The sequence below is a fragment of the Rattus norvegicus genome, chromosome 8 (assembly GCF_036323735.1).
Source record: "Rattus norvegicus strain BN/NHsdMcwi chromosome 8, GRCr8, whole genome shotgun sequence".
Taxonomy (NCBI): Eukaryota; Metazoa; Chordata; class Mammalia; order Rodentia; family Muridae; genus Rattus; species Rattus norvegicus.
In genome coordinates, this window is record NC_086026.1 from 20,382,407 (window position 1) to 20,402,045 (window position 19,639).

The following is a 19,639-nucleotide window of genomic DNA, read 5'->3' on the forward strand; positions in this document are numbered from 1 at the left end:
TTCTGACACACCAGAAGAGGGCATCAGATCACATTACAGAGGGCTGTGAGCCACCATGTGGTTGCTGGGAATTGAACCTCTGGAAGAGCAGTCAGTGCTCTTACCCACTGAGCCAGCTCTCCAGCCCCTACTTCAGAATTTTAACTGTAATTCTAGAGTCCTTGTCCCTTTGGAAAGGGTGACTAGGAGACTGCCATTCTGCATACATCAGTGGTGCATAACTTGCTTAGAACATACTGGTGTCAATTGGGTCGTCTCAGAGAGCATGAGCTGAGAACCTCAGAGGTGTATGTTGTGCTCATGGTTTTCTGGTATTAAAGAACCAACATAAACCTGTTGCTTGAGGCCCACAATGACAGTAAATGCCTGAGACAATCTCAGGCATAACCGGAAGCAATACCACAGCGAGGAACAGATACAGTGAGGTAAGGTTGCCAGGATGTCTTGGCCAGTACAAGAATATAAAGACACGGCCCAAGGAGGACACTATTCAGAATGGCTGAAGAAATGTAGCCATGGGCAAATGGCAAGTGGAGTGCCACGGAATGACCAGAGAACCGAATGTCATCAATGGGGTGGTGCCTTAGGGTTCTATTGCTGTGAAGAAACAGCAGGACCAAGGCAACTCCCACGAAGTAAAACACTGAGTGGGGCTGGCTTACACTTTCAGAGGTTTAGTCCAGTATCATCATGGCGGATAACATGGCAGCGTATGGGCAGACATGTTGGACGTGGAGTTTACAGTTCTACTTCTTGATCTGCAGGCAGCAAGGAGAAACTGTACCACACTGGGTGTACCATGAGCATATGAGACCTCAAGGCCCACCCCCACAGTGACTCACTTCCTCCAGCAAGGCCACACCTCCTAATGGTGCCACTCTCTATGGGTCTATGGGGGCCAATTACACTCAAAGCCTGAAGTGACCTTCAGGCACCTGTCTCAGTCGCAGTTGCCTTGAGTGATACCAGGGTAGTAAAGGCTCTTCCCTCCAGATTCATGGATCAGATCGGCTTATTATGCTGTTTCCTGATATCAAACACCTCTAGAGTTAACTGAGAAACTATTGTTACCACAGCTACATCAAGTTTCACTCAGAAGAGGGATGGACTGTCCACGTGTGTGCTTCTGCATGTGACCACCATCTCAGCTGCCAATCCTCAAGGACAGCTGGAGTCCTCATTTCTCTTACCTTTCAAGAATCTCTAATTGCAAAAATAAAAAATGCTTCTTGAAAAGTCAAAAGATACACAGGAACCCAATACACTGAAAGTTCTCTCTCCTCAACCTTACTTCTCAGAGGGCACAGTATCTTTCTGGACACACACATAAACAGGTCTCTACATTACAGTACACACTCTGACAACCGAATGCACCCGCCCCTCTTCTCTGTAATCCTGGAGCATACTAGGCATTTTCCCGCTAGGCGACATGGCAGCCCACGGATGCCACTGTACCCATGGCCTGTCTGCTTTTCCTGATGCATTCTCTCACTTCACATCTCTCCCTATTAAATTTCACTCTTCCTCCTTGGAAAACATAACCCATAGTATGAATACAGTTTGTTTACTAAAACCCCCTTTCTTTTCTTTTAAACTTAGAGGACTGGAGAGATGGCGCAGTGGTTAAGAGCACTGGCTGCTCTTCCCAAGGTCCTCAGTTCAATTCCCAGCAACCAAATGGTGGCTCACAGCCATCTGTCATGGGATCTGATGCTCTACCTTCTGGTGTGTCTAAAGATTATTGTGTACTATATACATAAAATAAATAAATCTTTAAACTTTGAGACAAGGCTCGCCCTACGTAGCCCCAGATGGCCTGGAACTCATGCAGATCAGGCTGAACTTGAACTCTTTGTCTTCCTGTCTTCAACTCCCTAGTCCTCCAATCACCGGCATGAGCCATCACACTTGGTGCATCTCCTTTATATTTACCTCAGCTTGTCAAAATTCAAGCGAGATGCGGCTCTGTGGAAGTTTCTACACAGCCAGAAACAGTGAGCACTAACAGGGAAAACAGACTATCATGGTACATTTTTTGGTTTCCACTGCTTTTTGAGGAAGTTCTTACCCTGTTCATTCATGTTGACCCAGGTGAGGAAGAAGATGGCTACAAAGGCACTTCATGTCCCCACACCCCGAGAGCCCCAGGTGCTAGGGAAGACTACTCCTGTGAGTGATCTCGGTGAACTTCAGGGACAGGGCCTGGTGTGGTCAGTGAATCTGTGCTGTAAGACGGTCTTCAGTGATTTTTAAAGAAACAGCAGGAGTGGCTGATTTGAGACGCAGCTCATATAGGTTATGAGAAATTCACAAAATACTTGGAGATTTTTAAACACAAAGTTTATGTTAACATTAAAGATGTAATTTAAAAAAAAGCAAATTCAAGCCCTTAAGTTAGTAATATTTTCAGGTGAGCTGTATAAAAATGTACTATTTTACATCTCCCCATACTGCATACTAAAACTGTACATACATTTTTCCATTCCAAAGTACTCGTCACTTATAACGTGAGAGAATTCAAACGCAGGGTAAACATGTCACTTTTAAACAGGACTCCCGCGAAAGGCTAGAGCGCCAGTGCACGAGTCTGTGCTCAGTACTCATACGGAGGCCATCGCTCCCTTGTGCTTATAACTGATCTGCAAACACGCAGGTCAGAATTTCTGCAACTTGTTCTGGAGAAAATCACAGGAGACAGGGACTCAGGGCAGACATAAGCAGCTCCATTTTATAAACGAAGTTTCGGCCCTCCATCTTGTTCCACTGAACCTCCTTGAACGGTCCTCGGAGATGGCTCCACTTGCTATCTTGTAAAACATCACTTTTCGGAAGGTCTTTGCACTGGTTACGGGGAAACTGAACCATGATCTTGCTGCCACTCTCGGGTCCGTTACGAACTATGGAGGAAAACAACATCAGTACCTTCCCTTTGCAAACCCTGCCCAATAGCTTAGAGATCTCATAAACAAGTGTTTCAGGAGCAGGTCATGAGAGGCACACACCCTAACCCTGCACCTGGGAGGTGCAGTCTGCAGGATCAGGAGTTCAAGGCTAGTTCTGACTACATAGTAAAAGATCAAGGGCAGTGTTTCAGTTCCAAAATACCAACTTTATTTATTACTTTATGCACATATGTGTATATGTATAAATGCACATGTGTATGTATGCACATGTGAAAGTCAAAAGACAACTGACAGAAGTTCTGATAACCACATGGGGCTTGGGATAAAACTCAGGTCATCAGGCTTGGTGGCAAGGGCTTTTTCCTGCTAAAACACCTTGTCAGACCTCCAAATGCTAAAGCTTTGCACATACCTACACTCTAAGATGATCTAAATATTTTTAAACTATTATTTGCCCTATAAAAACTAGGCAACATGTGCCAGATGTGGTAACCTATGCCTGCAAGCCAAACCCTCAGGGGCTGAGATAGGACTGAGACAGGCCTGGCCACAAAGCCAGTTCAACACCAGCCTTCGTTACATAGTTACATAGTTTGAAGCCAGCCTAAACTGCAAATGTGTCTCTTCCAGAAAGAAAAGAATTAGGAAAAGGAAGAAGCCTGGGCTTTGACTGATGTTTTAACTGATGCAGGAAAAATTTTTAAAAATGGCTTTTTGAACTTTCTAATATTCTTAGTTATAAGAACAGAATGTCTCCTTAGTGAGTTCTCACACACTCTTCCCTCTCTCCCTGCCCCTCCCCGCTTACACACACATACACAAACAGACGTAACAGCAGTGTAAACACGCTAACTCATTACAGAGATAAATGGCTCCTACGCACACTTAATTACATCAGAGGAGAATGTTAAGCGTTCCCTCCATTGGACAGAGCAAGTACCTGAAATAGCATAGTCACCACTTGGCGAGGCCACTGTGATGGCGGAGGCATTGCCAATACTCTCTATGGGCCCGAGTCCCACGTGATTGCTGAAGCTGAGGACCTGCCAGCCCATGACCTTGGCAAGCTGCTGAACCGCATGCACCTGGTGCTGGGACATCTGTGAAGGAGGAGACGGCACTGAATCACAGGCACACTTGGGGAGCTGATGTAAGCGTAAGCTTGCTGGGGTTCTCAAGCTCTGGCCCAGGTTTGAGAACGTCTGTGTGACACAACTACTCGAGAGGAGGGTGGACCCTGCCGTCCACTGCAGAAGCTGCGGCTGCCCAGTGCGGTCCGTGTCTCCTGGCAGCTTGAGTGCACTCAGGACCTGAGCCTGGCTGCTGCAGTTTCCTGTCTGATCGATCGATGCATGTGGAGGACATCTTCCCCTTGCCCTTCAAACACAGTCTCACCCTACTCTGCCGGGGAGACTTCACGTTAGCCTGCTCCCTTCTCTGCTTCAGGAATGGAACCATCAAAGCTGGGGGCTACCAACGCAGCCAGCAGAACAGTAAGGAACACAGTGGGTCAGGTCTTGTCCTCCTGGTACTTGTTCCTGTGAGGCTGGCTAGGTCAGCCGGACTTCATGACAAAAACCTGCTCTTCTGGTCGAGTGGCTTGTTCTACATCACAGCCCTCGAGGCCAGAGGACCCCAGGCTATCACTAAATGACTGCTGGGTCTCCCACACACATGGTCAGCTGACCCCTAGTAAACAGCGTTCTGCTCTTCCTCCTCACCCTGGTGGAATGCACTCTGACAGCAGTGAAGGCGGCAGCAGCAGCAGCAGCAGCAGCAGCAGCAGCAGGGCAGCAGCAGCAGGGCAGCAATACCACCACCACCTGCTTCTCCGGTCCCTGACCACTTGCAGACCTTGGTGTCTAGACATGTCATTCTCTGAGACACACTAACACATCTGTGTGTACACCTCAGCTACCCAAACCCACTTAGGATGTAACTGACGGGAGGCTGAGTCAGCTGTGTCCCTCATCACCTGGCACAAAGAGGCAAACCCTCTATGTACCGCACCTGGAGGAAAGTATTAATTTTTTTTCTTAATTTATGTGAGTAACCATTTTACATTAGCATAAAGCCCCTCCCTTTTCTACCACAACTCATCACTTTACTAGCTAATCCCAACTCTAAGGTGTCAAACTACTGCTCTTCTTGCACTCTGGTGTCACCAAACGAGTCTGTGGAACAGGGACTAGAAGCCAGCACTTTCCAGCGCTTTCACACGGGCAATCCTTTTCAGGGCCAAAGACTAAAAACCATTGCACCTGCTATGTACAACGGCTGTGTGTGTATATAGGATGATGGCGGCATGATGGTAGTTTACATGTGTCTTCCCCTCTCTGCTTTCCTTGGACTAATCCTTGCCTCTTCCTGGAGAGGGTCTATACCCCGATAGTGCAAATAAAACCAAGACAGATTATGAAGCAAAAGTGTGTAGTGGAAGTAGGTGACAGGGCAGGTCTCTCCTTCTGTAACCATCACAGCTACCGCTCGCCCAGTGCGTTCCTTAAGCAATGAAACTGCGGACCTCAGGCCTGAGGTGCGGCCAGGCATGTGCTGCACACCTGCAAGCCCGGTAACCAGGAGGCAGAGGCAGGACTACTGGGCCACACAACCCCTTAGGATAGGCTGAGCTACCCTGAGATTATCTCAAAGACATACACAAAGTCCAGCCAAAGCACAGTGTACCACATACCTGAGACAGAAGGAAGTCCTGTAGTTCCTGTTCCTGGTGAGACAGCGTGATCACCCGCCCATCTCTGTGCACGACACGGACCTGCTCAACGCCAATGTTCAGCTGCAGCTGGATGGACCTGCAGACACACACTCTGGTCGGCGTGATCCCGAGGAGCTGTACATTGTGTGAGCAGCTCTGACGACTAAACTACTTTACGTTACAGGTGAGGGTGGTTTCTTAGCATCCACCCAATGAAATCCCAGGCAGGCTTCCTGAGGTTGCACCAGGCCCTGCTCCTCAGCAGGCTGGTCAGGTGACTGTCTTTCCTCAGCTGTCAGCAGGACACGCACAAGCAGCATCCCCCAACTCCCGAGTGGCGAGATGTGCCGGCCTGGCCCTGACTTACAATGTAGGTCAGGGCTCCTGCATCCAAGCCTGAGGACCCCGATTCAGTCCCAGGAGCCTTACACTGTGGAAGGAGAACCAGCCTCTAGGACTGTCCTCCACGGACTGCCTCTACACCTCTGCACATACACCATGGCATGCACCCCAACCCCCAGAGAAGGAAATAAATGCACAACCCTCGCTCATCCCTTCCCATCACACACTACTTCCTGCATCTGACCGTGCGCTCGCTTACTCAGTGAGAACCAGTGCTGCATGGAGCCTCTGCTCCTTCACACGGAGGGGCTTTGCATGTCACAGGGCTTCGCTCATGGCGGCCAGTTTGCTGTCTTAAATAATCATCTAAGCACTTGCCGAGCCTGGAGCGGCCAAGCCTGGAGCGGCTGAGCCTGGAGCGGCAGGGCTGGGACTCAGACCAACAGCTGCGGCTGCACCTTACTGCAGTTTTAAAGACGGGATCTCGTTTTGTAAAGCCCGGCCTGGCCTTGACCTCACTTCACTCTTCCTGCCTCCACCTCCCAAGCTCTGGGATCAGAGGTGTGTACCAGCACACCGGGCTTTATAGAAAATGCCCAGCAAGCATTCTGAGCCATATACCTTGTTCAAGCATCTAAGAATGCTGGGACAAGGACGATGCTGCTTCTCCACAGACACACAATGGTTTAGAGGCACAATTGTCAACCAATGGAACAGAACCAAGGCCAACACCAACAGAACCAAGGAGAGAACTACAAGCTCAACTACCCCCAGCAGACTAACTGAGTGCAGGCTTGGATGGTCCGCTCACTCCTGACCTAACAGACCTCCACAGCCTCTGGGCAGGAAGTGACGCAGGCTTGGCGAGCATCTTGGCAAGTGTGCAGCTTTCTGCTCAGTGTGGGGTGACTCGACTCCTGGCCCTCAGGCTGCCAGGTGGCAAAGGACAGCCATGAATGTAGCCCAACACAAAACTGCAAACATGAGGTTTTATGTGGCTTTTATTAGATTTGTGCATGTATGCCACATATGTGCAGGTGCCCTCGGAGGTGAGAAGAAAACCTATGAGTCCCCGGAGCCAGAGTCACAGGCAGTTGTGAGCCACCTGATTTTGTCACTGGGACAGTCCTCTGGAAGAAATCTTTAAACCACTCTCCCATCTCTCCAGCCCCTTGCCTCTTGTGTCTGCAAACATGTTATAGGTGATACAATCTATAGAAACTCATGGCTCACAACAAATAAACACCCGAGGCTTGCAGAATCCCTTGGACAAGCACACGAACAGCTCCCCAGCAGGCTATCTGTGACTTACTGTGACACTTACTTGCAGATCTGTTCATAACCCTGCGATGTGATTAAAACTTTTACACTAGACTCATACACATCGTTGATGTTCGACCAGTGGGCCTGGATCTGGGGGTCCTCAATGCGACTTGCCAAGCTGTCAATGGTCGCAGCAGTTCTTTAAAAGAAAATTTAAAAATTGTCATATAAAACGCAAGGATTTAAATTATGTATCAATTTTACAAAAATTAGAAAATTATCTAATTTTGCCTACTTTCCAACCATGCCACCATTTGAAAAGCGAAAGTTCTAGAGGTGGGTTGGTTCTGGGAGCCCTTGCACACCCACTGCTCTGCCTGTCTAAGCTTTGCACCACAACACACTCAAACCATCTCACTCATCTTGTCCTGCTCATGAAAGCTTATCTGACAAGGTAAGGCACTTCCCAGGTACTAATCTGATACACACCCAGATATTAGTGACCTTCGGTAACAAATGACTTGGAACATACCCGCACCTGGAATAAATCATAATTAAGGCAAACTAGAGACTTTGGCACAATCCAAACATCAGCCATCAAGAAAGTCAGCAACGCCTGCTACACATAAGCATCTAAAACTGTGCGTGCAGTCCGAACTGTATTAGCTATTCTCCCTAACAGTGTGTGTTGACTGGCTTTTATTTTTTGGTTGGGTTTATTTACTTATTTTGCTTTGAAGCAATCTATCTCTCTGTAGTCCCAGCTTGGTCTGGAACTAATGGTCTTCATAGCAAGTTCTAGGAGAGCCAGGGCTATGTAGAAAGACCCTCACTCAAAAAAACAACAAACCAAAACCCGAAACTTCATGATCCTCAGGTGCGGCAGCATACACACAAAGCGACTCCTCACTATACATTTCACATGCAAGTCCACTCTTCCTATAAACGGGTGTGTGTGTGTGGCGGGGGTGGTTACTACGTTTTAAAGCTTTTCTACTTCTGAAATCACTTACTGTTTAAGATCAGTAATGGTTCTGAAGACACTTCTTTCTGTGTCAGATACTTCTCATATATTTCAAAGAATTTAACTTTACAGTCACTGAGAACATTTAAGGTAACAAACACTACATTCCTATTAACAGCGTTTATCACTGAAGTCCATAAAGGAAAGCAGAGCCTCAGCAGTACACCACCTTAGTGCTTCTAAGACACTTCTGCACAAGTTACTTAGTTTATACCCACAGTGAAGCAGGAAAAGCTGGATGGCCCTGGATACTAAGGAACTTGCAGTGATTAAGCCCAAGCTCAAACCCATCCCCCCCACTAGCTCTCCCTTCCTCCGCTGCATCACAGAGCTCTAAAATATCGTCCTGATTTACTTTCCTAAAAGCTGAAGGATCGGAGTTTCTGTTCCTGCTGGGACGGTAAGCCAATATTCTAATTCCATTGTAAAGAATGGAGTTGGCCTCTAGGAGAAGACAGGTCCTTGTCTGTTTCCTGAAAAGTTAGTCAGGTAGGGCAGATCAGGGATCTATCTAGTAGATCACTCCTGGGAAGGCAAGTTTACCTTAAAATATTGTGTGCTTTCCCAGAATTTCTTAGCCCTGGTGTAGTCCCCAGGAATTACTATGATATCTGAGGTTCAGCTAGGTCTGCCCGTCTTTTTCAGGCCTGACTCAGCAGATATAAACGACTTTCCCCCTGGTGCTGGCAAGAGCCCAGGTGTGCCTTTAGCTTCCTAATAAGCAAAGCATTCTGGGTTCCTTGCTCTTGCGCTAAAGCCCTGACCTCTCACTGCCTAAACTCAAGCTGAACAGCTGTGTTCCCTCTCTGCCTCTCTCCTCCTTCCTCCCAGGCAGCTGAAGACTCATTTATAGCTTGCCTGCCCTGGACTTTCCCTTTTAAACTCTTCTGAACTGCTTTAATCATAAAAGGGGACCTCGATTTCCATGTACCGCACTAGATTGCTCTGCTGGGACCCCTCAAGATTTCTGGTAATACTTTGATGCTGTTTAATATTTTTTTAATTATTTATTTATTCACTGATTTTATGTGTGCTGGTGTTTTGCTTGCATGTATGTCTGTGTAAAGGCATCAGATTCTCTGGAACTGGAGTTACAGATAGTGGTGGATTCTCATGTGGGTACTGGGAATTGAACCCAGGATCTCTGGAAGAGCAACCAGTGTTCTTAACCACTGATCCATCGCTCCAGTCTTCTTGCCATTTAATATTTTAATCAGCAGGCAGAGAAAATGAACCTATTCTGGCACTCTGGATAGCATCAGCATGACAAGTGGTAAGAAGCCAGGCAGCAGCAGCATCCCTGTTAATGACAGTGCCACACAGCCTTCATGGCAAGACTCTCAAGCAGAATCAGACCTCCCCACCAGTGTCAGCACCGAAAGAGAGGGCAGACGCTAGCACTGCAAGATGGCTTTCCCTCTCCTTGCACCAGCCCTTCCTCAAAGACTGAGAAACCAGCAGTGAGGCTGCTGCTGGTGCGGCAGCACACATGGTAGTAGCCATTACAGACAAGGTATCTCTCAGTTCAAGGCCAGGGCTACTCAAAACAAAACAGACAAGCACTTCTGGGCTAAGGCAGCCTTGGGCTGTCAGCTTTAGGTGAACAAATTAATTATCCAAGCCTCAACCAGCTCATCAGTAAGAAAAAACAAAAGGCTTTAATGGTATTTGCCCCAAGAAGCAATTAAGTCAAGTGGGGGTAAGGGCCTCAAGGATGGGTTATCAAACAAAACCCAAAACACAAAGGGAGGAGAAAAGTTTTTTCCTGGCTATTAACCTGCGGTGTACTGGTTCTAGGCAGTGTCAAAAAAACAGAGCATTCAGTTAGACATCAGGACCTGCCCCCCAACACCTCCCCCATCCACCCTCCACACTCCTCAACTGGACAAGACCCAGTCCGTCACCATAATTTTTCTCTTATCCACTTTCTTCTAACATGTACCCAAAATTAACAGAGAGAGGACAGAAAAAGGACTCCATTTTACAGAAAAACGGTAACTTTCTTCTTCCTTACCTGCTCCTTAGAAAAATATGCTTTGCTTGTTTAATTATTTTTTCTAGGAGTCCTTCTGTGGACTGTATTGAATTAATTTCATTCTTATCAAAAGCTTGAGGACCTGAGAGTCTCATTCTCTTGTGCCCAAAAGGAGCACTCGCTGGGTGTGGCATCACGATGGAGCTCAAGGTCTGTTTATGAAACTGACAGAAAAAAAGGAAAGGAAAGGAAAGGAAAGGCACTTTTAATAACCAACCCCCATGTAGTAAACAAGACAAAAATGCTAATCAGAGCTCGGTTCAAATGTTTTTGAAGATAATGAAAATAATAAGTAAAAAGTAATCTTGCCGGATGCAGTAGCAAGGCCTTCAGGTTTAGTACTCAATAGGCAGACACCAGCCTGGTCTACAGAGGTGCTGCAAGTCAGCCAGGGAGACCCTGTCCCCAGATCACCATCACCACAATCACCCCGACACAGAGAGACGTGCACTGAGTGACCGTGTGCACGATTCAAGTCTATAAGGAGACAGGCTCCTCTGAACTGTAATGTTTACTTTGAAAGTTTAAATTACAAAGCATTATTCATTAAGTCTCATCTCATCTCATGATCAGACAGTTAATCAACTGTCCTAGACTGTCTAGCAGGACCCCAGGAAACACATAATAGTGGGACTGAACTGAGAGACTCACCCATGCTAAGCAAGTGTTCAACCCTGAGGGAAATCCTAGTCTAAAACACCTGAAACACTGGCTTTTATACCATTACGATCATGATGTGAGGCCAGAATATACACTTCTATGGAGTCTCAAAACACAATGATGTACAGCTCAGGCCTCCCCACCAGAGCCACCCTTCTCTGTCAGTGGCACGTGCTTCCCAAGGTAACTCCAGAACGTGCTGTGTATCCCTAGCACTCTAAGATATTCTGGGCCTGTGGCCTGTGCACTGATTGTCTGGATCTCTGGTACACAGCAGGCTCCTCCACACCAGGCAGGCACATGGCTGCACATTACGAGTCTCAGTGGAAGGTCTGTTCACTGCTCAGCTGCGCCCACACGGCAGAGCCGCCCTGGGGTTGGTACCTCTCTGATCAGCAGGTGCAAGTTGTGCTCCAGGACGTAGAGGTGACCCTCCTGACCAGGCTTCTCTGGGGCACATTTCTGGGACTTCTTATCATCTGAGGAGTGGCACAGAGAAATAGACAACTGCAAGCCTGTGTAGAGAGACAGGACAGATGCGGATAAGCCAAGAACTGGACACTGAGACCATCATCACAGGGACAACCACAGTGCATTCTCAAGCAGTGGACCATCAGGCCTCATGTGAGCACCTCTACGCCAACGACCTCCTTCACTTAACGTGATAAATGCTCACAGGCTTGGACGACGGTAATATCCTACAGACTACACTGTGTTCTGATCCTGAGCTCTAACTGCAGAAGACTGGGGACAACTCTCGATGCTTGGCTTACAAACACAGAATCTTAAGCAAGCTTTTCTAGTTACCTATCAACCGGAAGTTAGCTCTGCCAGGCTCTCTTCCCTGCTCATAAAAGCACAGGACAAAGCTGTTCATGTCTGACCCTAAACTAACAAGTGCACAGCTGCTGACAACTGATTTCTACGTTAAGCTTGACTGCTCCTGAACAATAATTTTGCTTCTACAAATTAGGAATATTCTTCTTTTTTAGGTTGGTACCTCATTTAGAAAAGGCAAGTATCCTTGAAAGAAATGCACTTGACTGCTCTGCTGCTGAAGCCACGGCACCACAATTTTTAGCATATGCCACGCAAGCCCAAGACGCCGCCCTCAGGTCACAGAACAGAGTGGGCAGCGCGGCTCGCTTTAGTTGGCCGCCATGATGCACACAGCACAGCCCCTTCCTGAGGCCACTCTTACAGCACCCGCATCATGACGTCCTGCTGCTCGCAGGTTCCAGCAGGCTGGCTGCTCTTACTTGGAAAGGGCTGAGAGATGATCTGGTTTTTCACCACAATGTGAGGGATCTGAGACTTAATCTGAACGGCTTCCCGAGAGAGCTGTGCAAAAATTTCCTTACAAAGAAGAACATTTTGTGCTGCTTCTAATTTTGTCTGCCAGTGTGGGGAACCTGAAAGACAGAAGGCATGTGCATAAAGTCATGTCCAGCTGCACGAACTGTGACCTCACTCCATAACCAAAGCATCAGAGAATACTGTTTGTTATAACCTCTGTCCAAACACAAAATCTCACTTAAAAATGCTACAATTTCACAGAGACAAACAAGTCTTTGGTCATTTCCACCTGTCTCTCTCGTACCACTTCTCTTTCCTACTCAAACTCTTCTCCCAAAGCCTCCTTCCTGTGTGCGTGCATGTGTGTACGATTCAGCGTTTGTGGCTGCTCATATGAGCACGAGGTTATTAACAGGATTATAGGCAGCTAATCAGTGGCTGCACTTTAGAGGGCCAGAGGTCCTAGTGAACACAGATAAGCACTGGGAAAGCCACAAAAAGTTAAACACGTAGGCCTATGTGTGCAAAGGAAGAAGCCTCCCATCTTCCTCCTTGGAGGCTAGGAAAGGATGCAGTTTACAACCTGGTGATACTGTGTGACCTGTAGAGCCAGGCTCCACCCACAAGCTCTACAGTACTATCGTGTTTATCCCAGACCTTTTCCCCCTAAACCCTGAACATTGCTTTTAAGTCCATTAAACACATCATTATGAGATGTGACTTCTGTGTTATCACAGGGCCAGGCCAATCCTGACACCCACAGGCATTGTGTTCAGCTCAGTCAGCCTCCCTACACCTTATGTCTTGGGTGCTGTCTCTGAGTCAACAGTACTCCTCTTTATGGAAGAAGCCATATGTACTTTGTAAAGAACTTCAATGTAAACATGTCTTAAGCTTTGTGGTACACATAGCACTGAGTTAACTGTCATCAAAAAACTTTTTCCACAAATTTGTGCTGTACTTAAATATGGTTAAAATAAACTGCCTGATATCAATCAGACTCTGGAAGTTTGAACCAGTGATGTCAAGCTAAACAGAATTTCAGTCTTACCTCATTTGTAGAATTTCGCTGCTGGCTGTGAAGCCTGCAGGGACTCCTGTCTGTATCACCTTGCTTAGAAACTATTAGCAGCCCACAGTCCCTCAGTAAGGGTGAGGCCTCACAAGCCCTTCAACCACCCACCATGGAATGATGGGGCCCAGTCTGGTACAAGTCTGCAGCAGGTACCACAGCCAGAGTGCAGGAGTGCATGGCTATGTGCTTCAGAGCACTCCTCCTCGACCTCTATATTCAGTCTCTCCACTTCCCGAGATATCCTGAGCCTTGAAGGAGTTGAACATCTTCTTTTACACAGAGACACCTAGTATACGTCAACCTACAAAAATATATAGCTATTCACTAGGGCTTTATTTTTAATAAGAAGTGCATCTCCAGAAGCAAGCATGGCATTTCATGCCTGTAATTTCAGCATGCAGAAGGTTGAGGAGAAGGATTATGAATTTAAAGTCAAAGATTGTCTCAAAAAACCAGAGGTGGCAGCTCTTTAAGAAACCCACATCCACGCTCTGGGGTATCTTTCTTTCTGAGCATCCTCCTTCTCTTAACCCTCACTGTTTAAGACATCGTCAATAAACACCAACTTCCTATTGTTTCCACACCACAGATCTCCTTCCTCTCTCTTTACATTTGACTTACTGAGTACGTGAGTGTAGACACCATGACATACCTGGCTTGGATTTGGGCAAAGGTCTCTTAAAAAGGTTAACTGTACCAAGATCACCAATGTCTGGAGCCTGTTTCTGAATAGAAACCTAGACAACATGAAAAATGTTAGCAAAGTAGCTTCAGGGTAATTGCCAAGAAATAACCTGAAAAACTCTAATCAGTACCTTGATATATGCAGACCCCTCTAAGTCACTAGGAATCTGGACATCTAGAGGACAGTAATCTTCTGGTATCTTTTTATCCAAGTCAATGTCTGTATTCTTTATCACTTCAAAGGTACCATGGTGGGGAAAAAGAGAGCCTAATGGGGTATTAAAGATTAAAATAATTAACATAACAAATTAATCTAACACAAACTACCAAGTATAACACTTTACCCCCACATCACTAAAACATGCATTCTTTCCACTGGAAATGTGCACGCTGAGATGGGGGCACTTGGAGGCCGAGGCGGGAGGGTCAAAAGTTCACAGCCAACATTGCCTACAAGAGACCCAATCCTGACAATCCCCAGACTGACCAGTCTTACTGCAGTAGCCGCTACATTGAAGAAAGTTCAAAGGCAGCGTATTTAAGGTTTGGAGTCCAGTGGGAGATGGCCAAGCAGTCCTGCTGGGTGAGGCAAACCAGAAGAGGAAATAGAAGAGAGGTGGAGACAGGCGAATCTACAGTTTGAGGCCAGCCTGCTCCACCTAGGGAATTCCAGGCCAAGGAGAGCTACACAACAAGATCTCGTCTACAAATAAAACCAAACAATATAACACTTCGTGAGCGTGGTGATGCACACCTGTACCTGTCTTAAAGACTTCACTGTATCCTGACCTCTACAGACCACACAGGATTCTCTTGCAGCTTTGATAAACTGAATTCACATCAGAAAGACAAACCAACAGTGCTCACGGTACTATTCTCAGCCAGCTCCTCTCCTCTGATGGGCAGCCCTCTATGCAGGTCAGAAGTCTAAGTGACTGCTACATTAGTAGTAGATGGTTAAGTGCAGTGCATGTCTGACAAGAAAAGACATTCAGGATCGATCGTCTTGCAATTAGAGTGCAACTAAACTCTTCCAAAATCTCAAGGGATCAGCCCAAAGAGAAATGAAGCATTTGACCATAATTATTTGGGGGAAAGTTACAATGTCTAAAACCAGAAAGCACCAGTTTATCTTGTAGTGGGACTCACAGCAGTGCTAGGGCACTGACCCTGGATTGGGTTTTAGTAACAGCCTGACTTTTCGAAACTCTACCACATTCTCAAGTATCCCAGCAGGACTGCTTGGCCATCTCCCACTGGACTCCAAACCTTAAATACGCTGCCTTTGAACTTTCTCTTCAATGTAGCTACTGCAGTAACACTGGTCTGGCTGGGGATTGTCAACATTGGGTCTCTTGTAGGCAATGCTGGCCTTGAACTCTGGACTCTCCCGCCTCAGCCTCCAAGTGTTCAGACTCCAGGTGTGTGACACTGAGCTCTGCCAAGAATGGTTTTGGCTTATGGGTAAAGACATTAAATGTCACTGTCCGACAGGAGCTGAGACATGACCATGGCAGGCTAGGAGACACCACACAAAGCAGTTTCTATGGTCAGAGATCTGTACCTGCACTTCTGTAGCTTAGGTCACCCAGGATCTTGTCTCCCACCTTCCTCAGTTTCCAGTGTTGCCGTAGTCTCAAGAGCTCAGAATTGAAGTCTCGCTGAAGCTTGTTTTCCTGGTTCTCAGTCACCGACTTGGTCAGTCTTTCCGCCCCCTTCAATAGGATCTGAGCTGCTCCAGCAAGGGACTTCTTCTTAGAGATCAGCTGCAGCGTCTGTGGGCTCTACCAAAAATAACGTAGCACATTTTCTATCAAAAATAAGCTCCAAATTATTTTAGATATGTTTAAAACTACATGTTTTTCTCAAGCAGGAAATGTTTTACTTGGAAGAAAAGTTGTGATTAAACACACACACACACACACACACACACACACACACACACACACACACACACGAAGGAAGAGGGATGACAGTTGGCAAGGGGCTTGCCATGCACGTGTAAGGCCTGCTGAGTTCCATCCCCAGCACCCACATTCAAAACTCAGTGCAGCAACATGCACTTGGCATCCCAGGCCCAGGAAAGGACAATTCTGGGGGCTTGATGGCCAGTCAATCTGATCAACTAGTGAATTTTACCTTCAGAAATAGAAAGTGACTCAAAAATACAAAAATTCAGAGTGAACTGAGAAAGATGCCTAAGGTAACCTCTGACTTCTACATCCTTCCACAGGCACATGCACAGGCACACGCACACATGCATGCACACACACGCACGCGCACAAACACACACACGCACAAACACACACACACACACATACATACATACATACACAAAAACATAATAAATGTAGAAGAAAACCGAGCAGATGGTAAAGTAATACTCCAAGACTTAGAAAAATAATTTTTCATTGCAAAACTATTTTTTAACAACAAATGTAACCTGTTTCTTGGCAAGCTTACAAAATGATCTTAAGCCAAATCACCAGTGGCCCAGAAACTAGAACTCGGCAATCCACCACCTGGGGCAAACTAGGCCAGGGCCCTGTCCTTACCATCCCAGCTCCTACCTGTGGCACCCATACTTCATGTTAAATTCCAAACATGCCCAGATGTAACCTATGCATAGAATCAAGCAACTGCATGGCACATATCAACACTAAGCTTACAACTGACATAAAACCAGGGGTACCTCCAGGACTTTTGAAACTGTGACTGGTGTCAGTCCGCCGCAACACTGCAGTGACCACCCTTACCGACGGAAACTGCTGAAAGGTGACTGCAGACTATGTACACACACCAGTTTTGTGCTTTATTGAGTAGCTACATTCCCAAATGACGAGTCTAACAGGTGCAAGCTTTCTGACACTAGAGTGTGTCCAAATACAAAGCAAAAGATTTTGCACAAGTAAGTTTCACAAAAAGGCCCAGCCTTCTACAACCATACTATTCTGAATTCCCACTACCTCAGCTGAGCTCGCAGACTAGCTAGCTAGGTTGGCCAGGCCTGGCTAGTTAGTGCCTGGATGGAGAGAGGCCACACTCACTCTCTACATAAGGAGCCTGATTCAAGGCTCTTCGTCTGAGAGGCACTCAGTCCTTCCACCTTCACCAGGACTAATCCCCTTCCTGATAGCCGTGTGACTTCATTATGTGTACACATGTATCTGAGCACACAGACAGGCCAGAGAGGGGTCAGATCTCCCAGAGCAGGAGCTACAGGCAGGTCTAAGCTGCCTGACGTGGTACTAAGGAATGAACTCAGATCCTCTACAACAACAGAACGTGTTCTTAATCATTGAGCCACTGCTCTGGCTTGTGGATTTAATTTTCAACAAAGTAAAAGGGAGCAAAATGTGCACCACCAAATCCTGGTCCTGGGGCTTAAAGGAAGATGTCCGGTTAAAGGGTACGCATACCTGTTTGGGAGGAAGCGCATCCTGAGAGACGGGGTCCAGAGTCATGAACTTTTTGTCCCTGACAATACTGAGGACATCATAGAGAACACACATCTCTGTAAGGGCACTTCGCAAATTGTTCCTCACAGAGTCCCAAGGCCACAGAGAAGGTTGGAATTTTACCAACCCTGAAAAACAGAAACATATGTGTATTGGTTACATTGAATACAAGACAAAAAAAGGTTCCATTAGAAGTTTAAAAGTGTGAAAAGGAGAAATGAGTTCTTTGTAAACTGCCCTTCCTTCCCCTCCTTCTCATACCCTGTCTTGGACTGTTAATATTTAATACTCCTCTATGGCAAAACAAATGCCAGTCTAATTTCCACAGGCCAAAACTGTCATCATATCTTAAGTAGGCACTCTTTCTGGACCTACAGCTTCATTCCTAGGTAAGCACTGAACTATATTCCGGCCCCATGTAAGCCTTTAAAATAACCTACCTCCTTCCTTGAATAACTGTAGCGAATTCCTGAACTGTAAAACAGGCAAAGCCCCAAATGGCCTACTATTGGCTATGCATTACTATTGGCTGCATGAGTATATCTACCTTTTAATCAGGTTTTAATGCATGCTCTCTCTACGGAGCTCACTCTACGGAGCTCACGATAAAGGACTAGGGAGTGAAAGTCAAAGTTTTCTTTTAATCCCAGGCCTGACTCTTCTCCCTCCTGAGACGTAAGCATTATTAACAGTCGGGGTGAATCCTTCCACAGCTTTTCCTGATAATTTAACACCTTCTGTTACTTGCTCTTTCCTTCTGTTGCTATGTCCTAGAGCTATCTCAACCCAGCATATAGGGCCTACTCACTCTTTCACACACCTCAAGATATCCGCAAGCCCGGAGGCATGCCATTGAAGTCTGTCACTTCATAGATAGGCCAAATGCTCCTAATGATGTCAGTACTGGATCTCAATACACGCTTATGCTCTATAGTCTGCAGGTGGGGGATTTCGTGGTTCAAATGTGATACAATTTAAAATTTGTATTTAAAACTACTGAGCTGATCTGCCTTTCCAACACAGGATAATAGCAATGTTTTGTATGCTTGCTTGCTTGCTTGATTGATTGATTGATTTAATAATATATGTGAGTACAATGCCGATGTCTTCAGACACACCAGAAAGAAAAGAGCATGAGATTCCATTACAGATGGTTCTGAGTCACAATGTGGTTGCTGGGAATTGAACTCAGGACCTTTGGAAGAGCAGTCAGCGATCTTAACTGCTAAGCCATCTCTCCAGTCCCCAATGTTTTAAGTTTCTGCCAAATTTATGAAATTTTTATTATTTATTGACATGGTATCGCACTATTGGCTCGTGCTTTTCACAAATCTGACTGCCTCTGCCTGGCGAATTACTACACTAGACAAGAACGTCCCCCACTTCAACCGACTCTGTCACATCACTAAATCAAGAACTGTGGTTTCAAAATTTTTGTTTCTTTGATAATAAAGAGAATCCAAAATCCAGTCTGGTTGCTTCTCCAAGCTCTCCTCTTTCAGTTTTGTTTCCTTGTAATTCATTCACCTCAAAGTTTCGGAGGTCATCCTTAAGTATCACCTGTCTTCACCTAAAACCACCCCCAAAAGCTTTCAGCTATTCTAGAAAATAAAAGGGGTGAATGTTTCTCCTGTACACGACCCCGAGTCCCAACTAAGTCGGCCTTCCCACTGCTGTCAATACTTTGGGGACTGCTAGGCTCAAGGCCGCCCGAGGAGACCGTGGAGCAGGAACAGCAATGAAGGCGAAGCCTCACCCTCTTCGTCGTCCTGGTCGGCCCCCGCGCCCGCCCAGTCCGGCGCGTCGCCGTCAGGCCCCGCCGCCTCCTCCTCCTCGGAGCCGGAGCCCTGGCTGAAGTCGATGCGCTGCGCCAGACGCGCCAGGTTCTGCGACATAGACAGCGGCTGCAGGTACGTCTCGGTGCCATCAAGGCCCACCTCCTGCACCTGCTTCTCGCAGGCCGACTCGATGCTGATGCGCACAGCTCGCACGCCCGACATCCTGGCGGCAGCCTGCGGGTGACTTGCCAGAGACTCAGAAACGAGCACGGACACGGAAGGCTGGACACCAATCTCTCCGAAAGCCCGACGCGGCGGACCCGGCGGAAGCCAACCACCCACCGCTGTCCCACAATCCTCCGCGCAGCGTTTCGCGGAACACTAAGAGCAGACGCGGAGAGCCAGCTG

At 46.9% G+C, this 19,639-nt stretch overlaps 1 protein-coding gene across 1 annotated transcript; it reads right to left on the reverse strand.

Moving 5' to 3' along the window:
- Window positions 1-588: 588 nt before the first annotated feature.
- Window positions 589-19,587, reverse strand: Med17 (mediator complex subunit 17). Its single transcript, NM_001106801.1, has 12 exons — window positions 19,210-19,587; window positions 17,415-17,581; window positions 15,560-15,779; window positions 14,127-14,263; window positions 13,964-14,048; window positions 12,200-12,352; window positions 11,325-11,455; window positions 10,260-10,444; window positions 7,283-7,420; window positions 5,596-5,713; window positions 3,844-4,003; window positions 589-2,897 (listed from the first exon to the last, which is right to left on the reverse strand). The coding sequence occupies exons 1-12, from the start codon at window positions 19,451-19,453 to the stop codon at window positions 2,686-2,688; spliced, it is 1,950 nt and encodes a 649-aa protein (NP_001100271.1). The 5' UTR covers window positions 19,454-19,587; the 3' UTR covers window positions 589-2,685.
- Window positions 19,588-19,639: the final 52 nt, after the last annotated feature.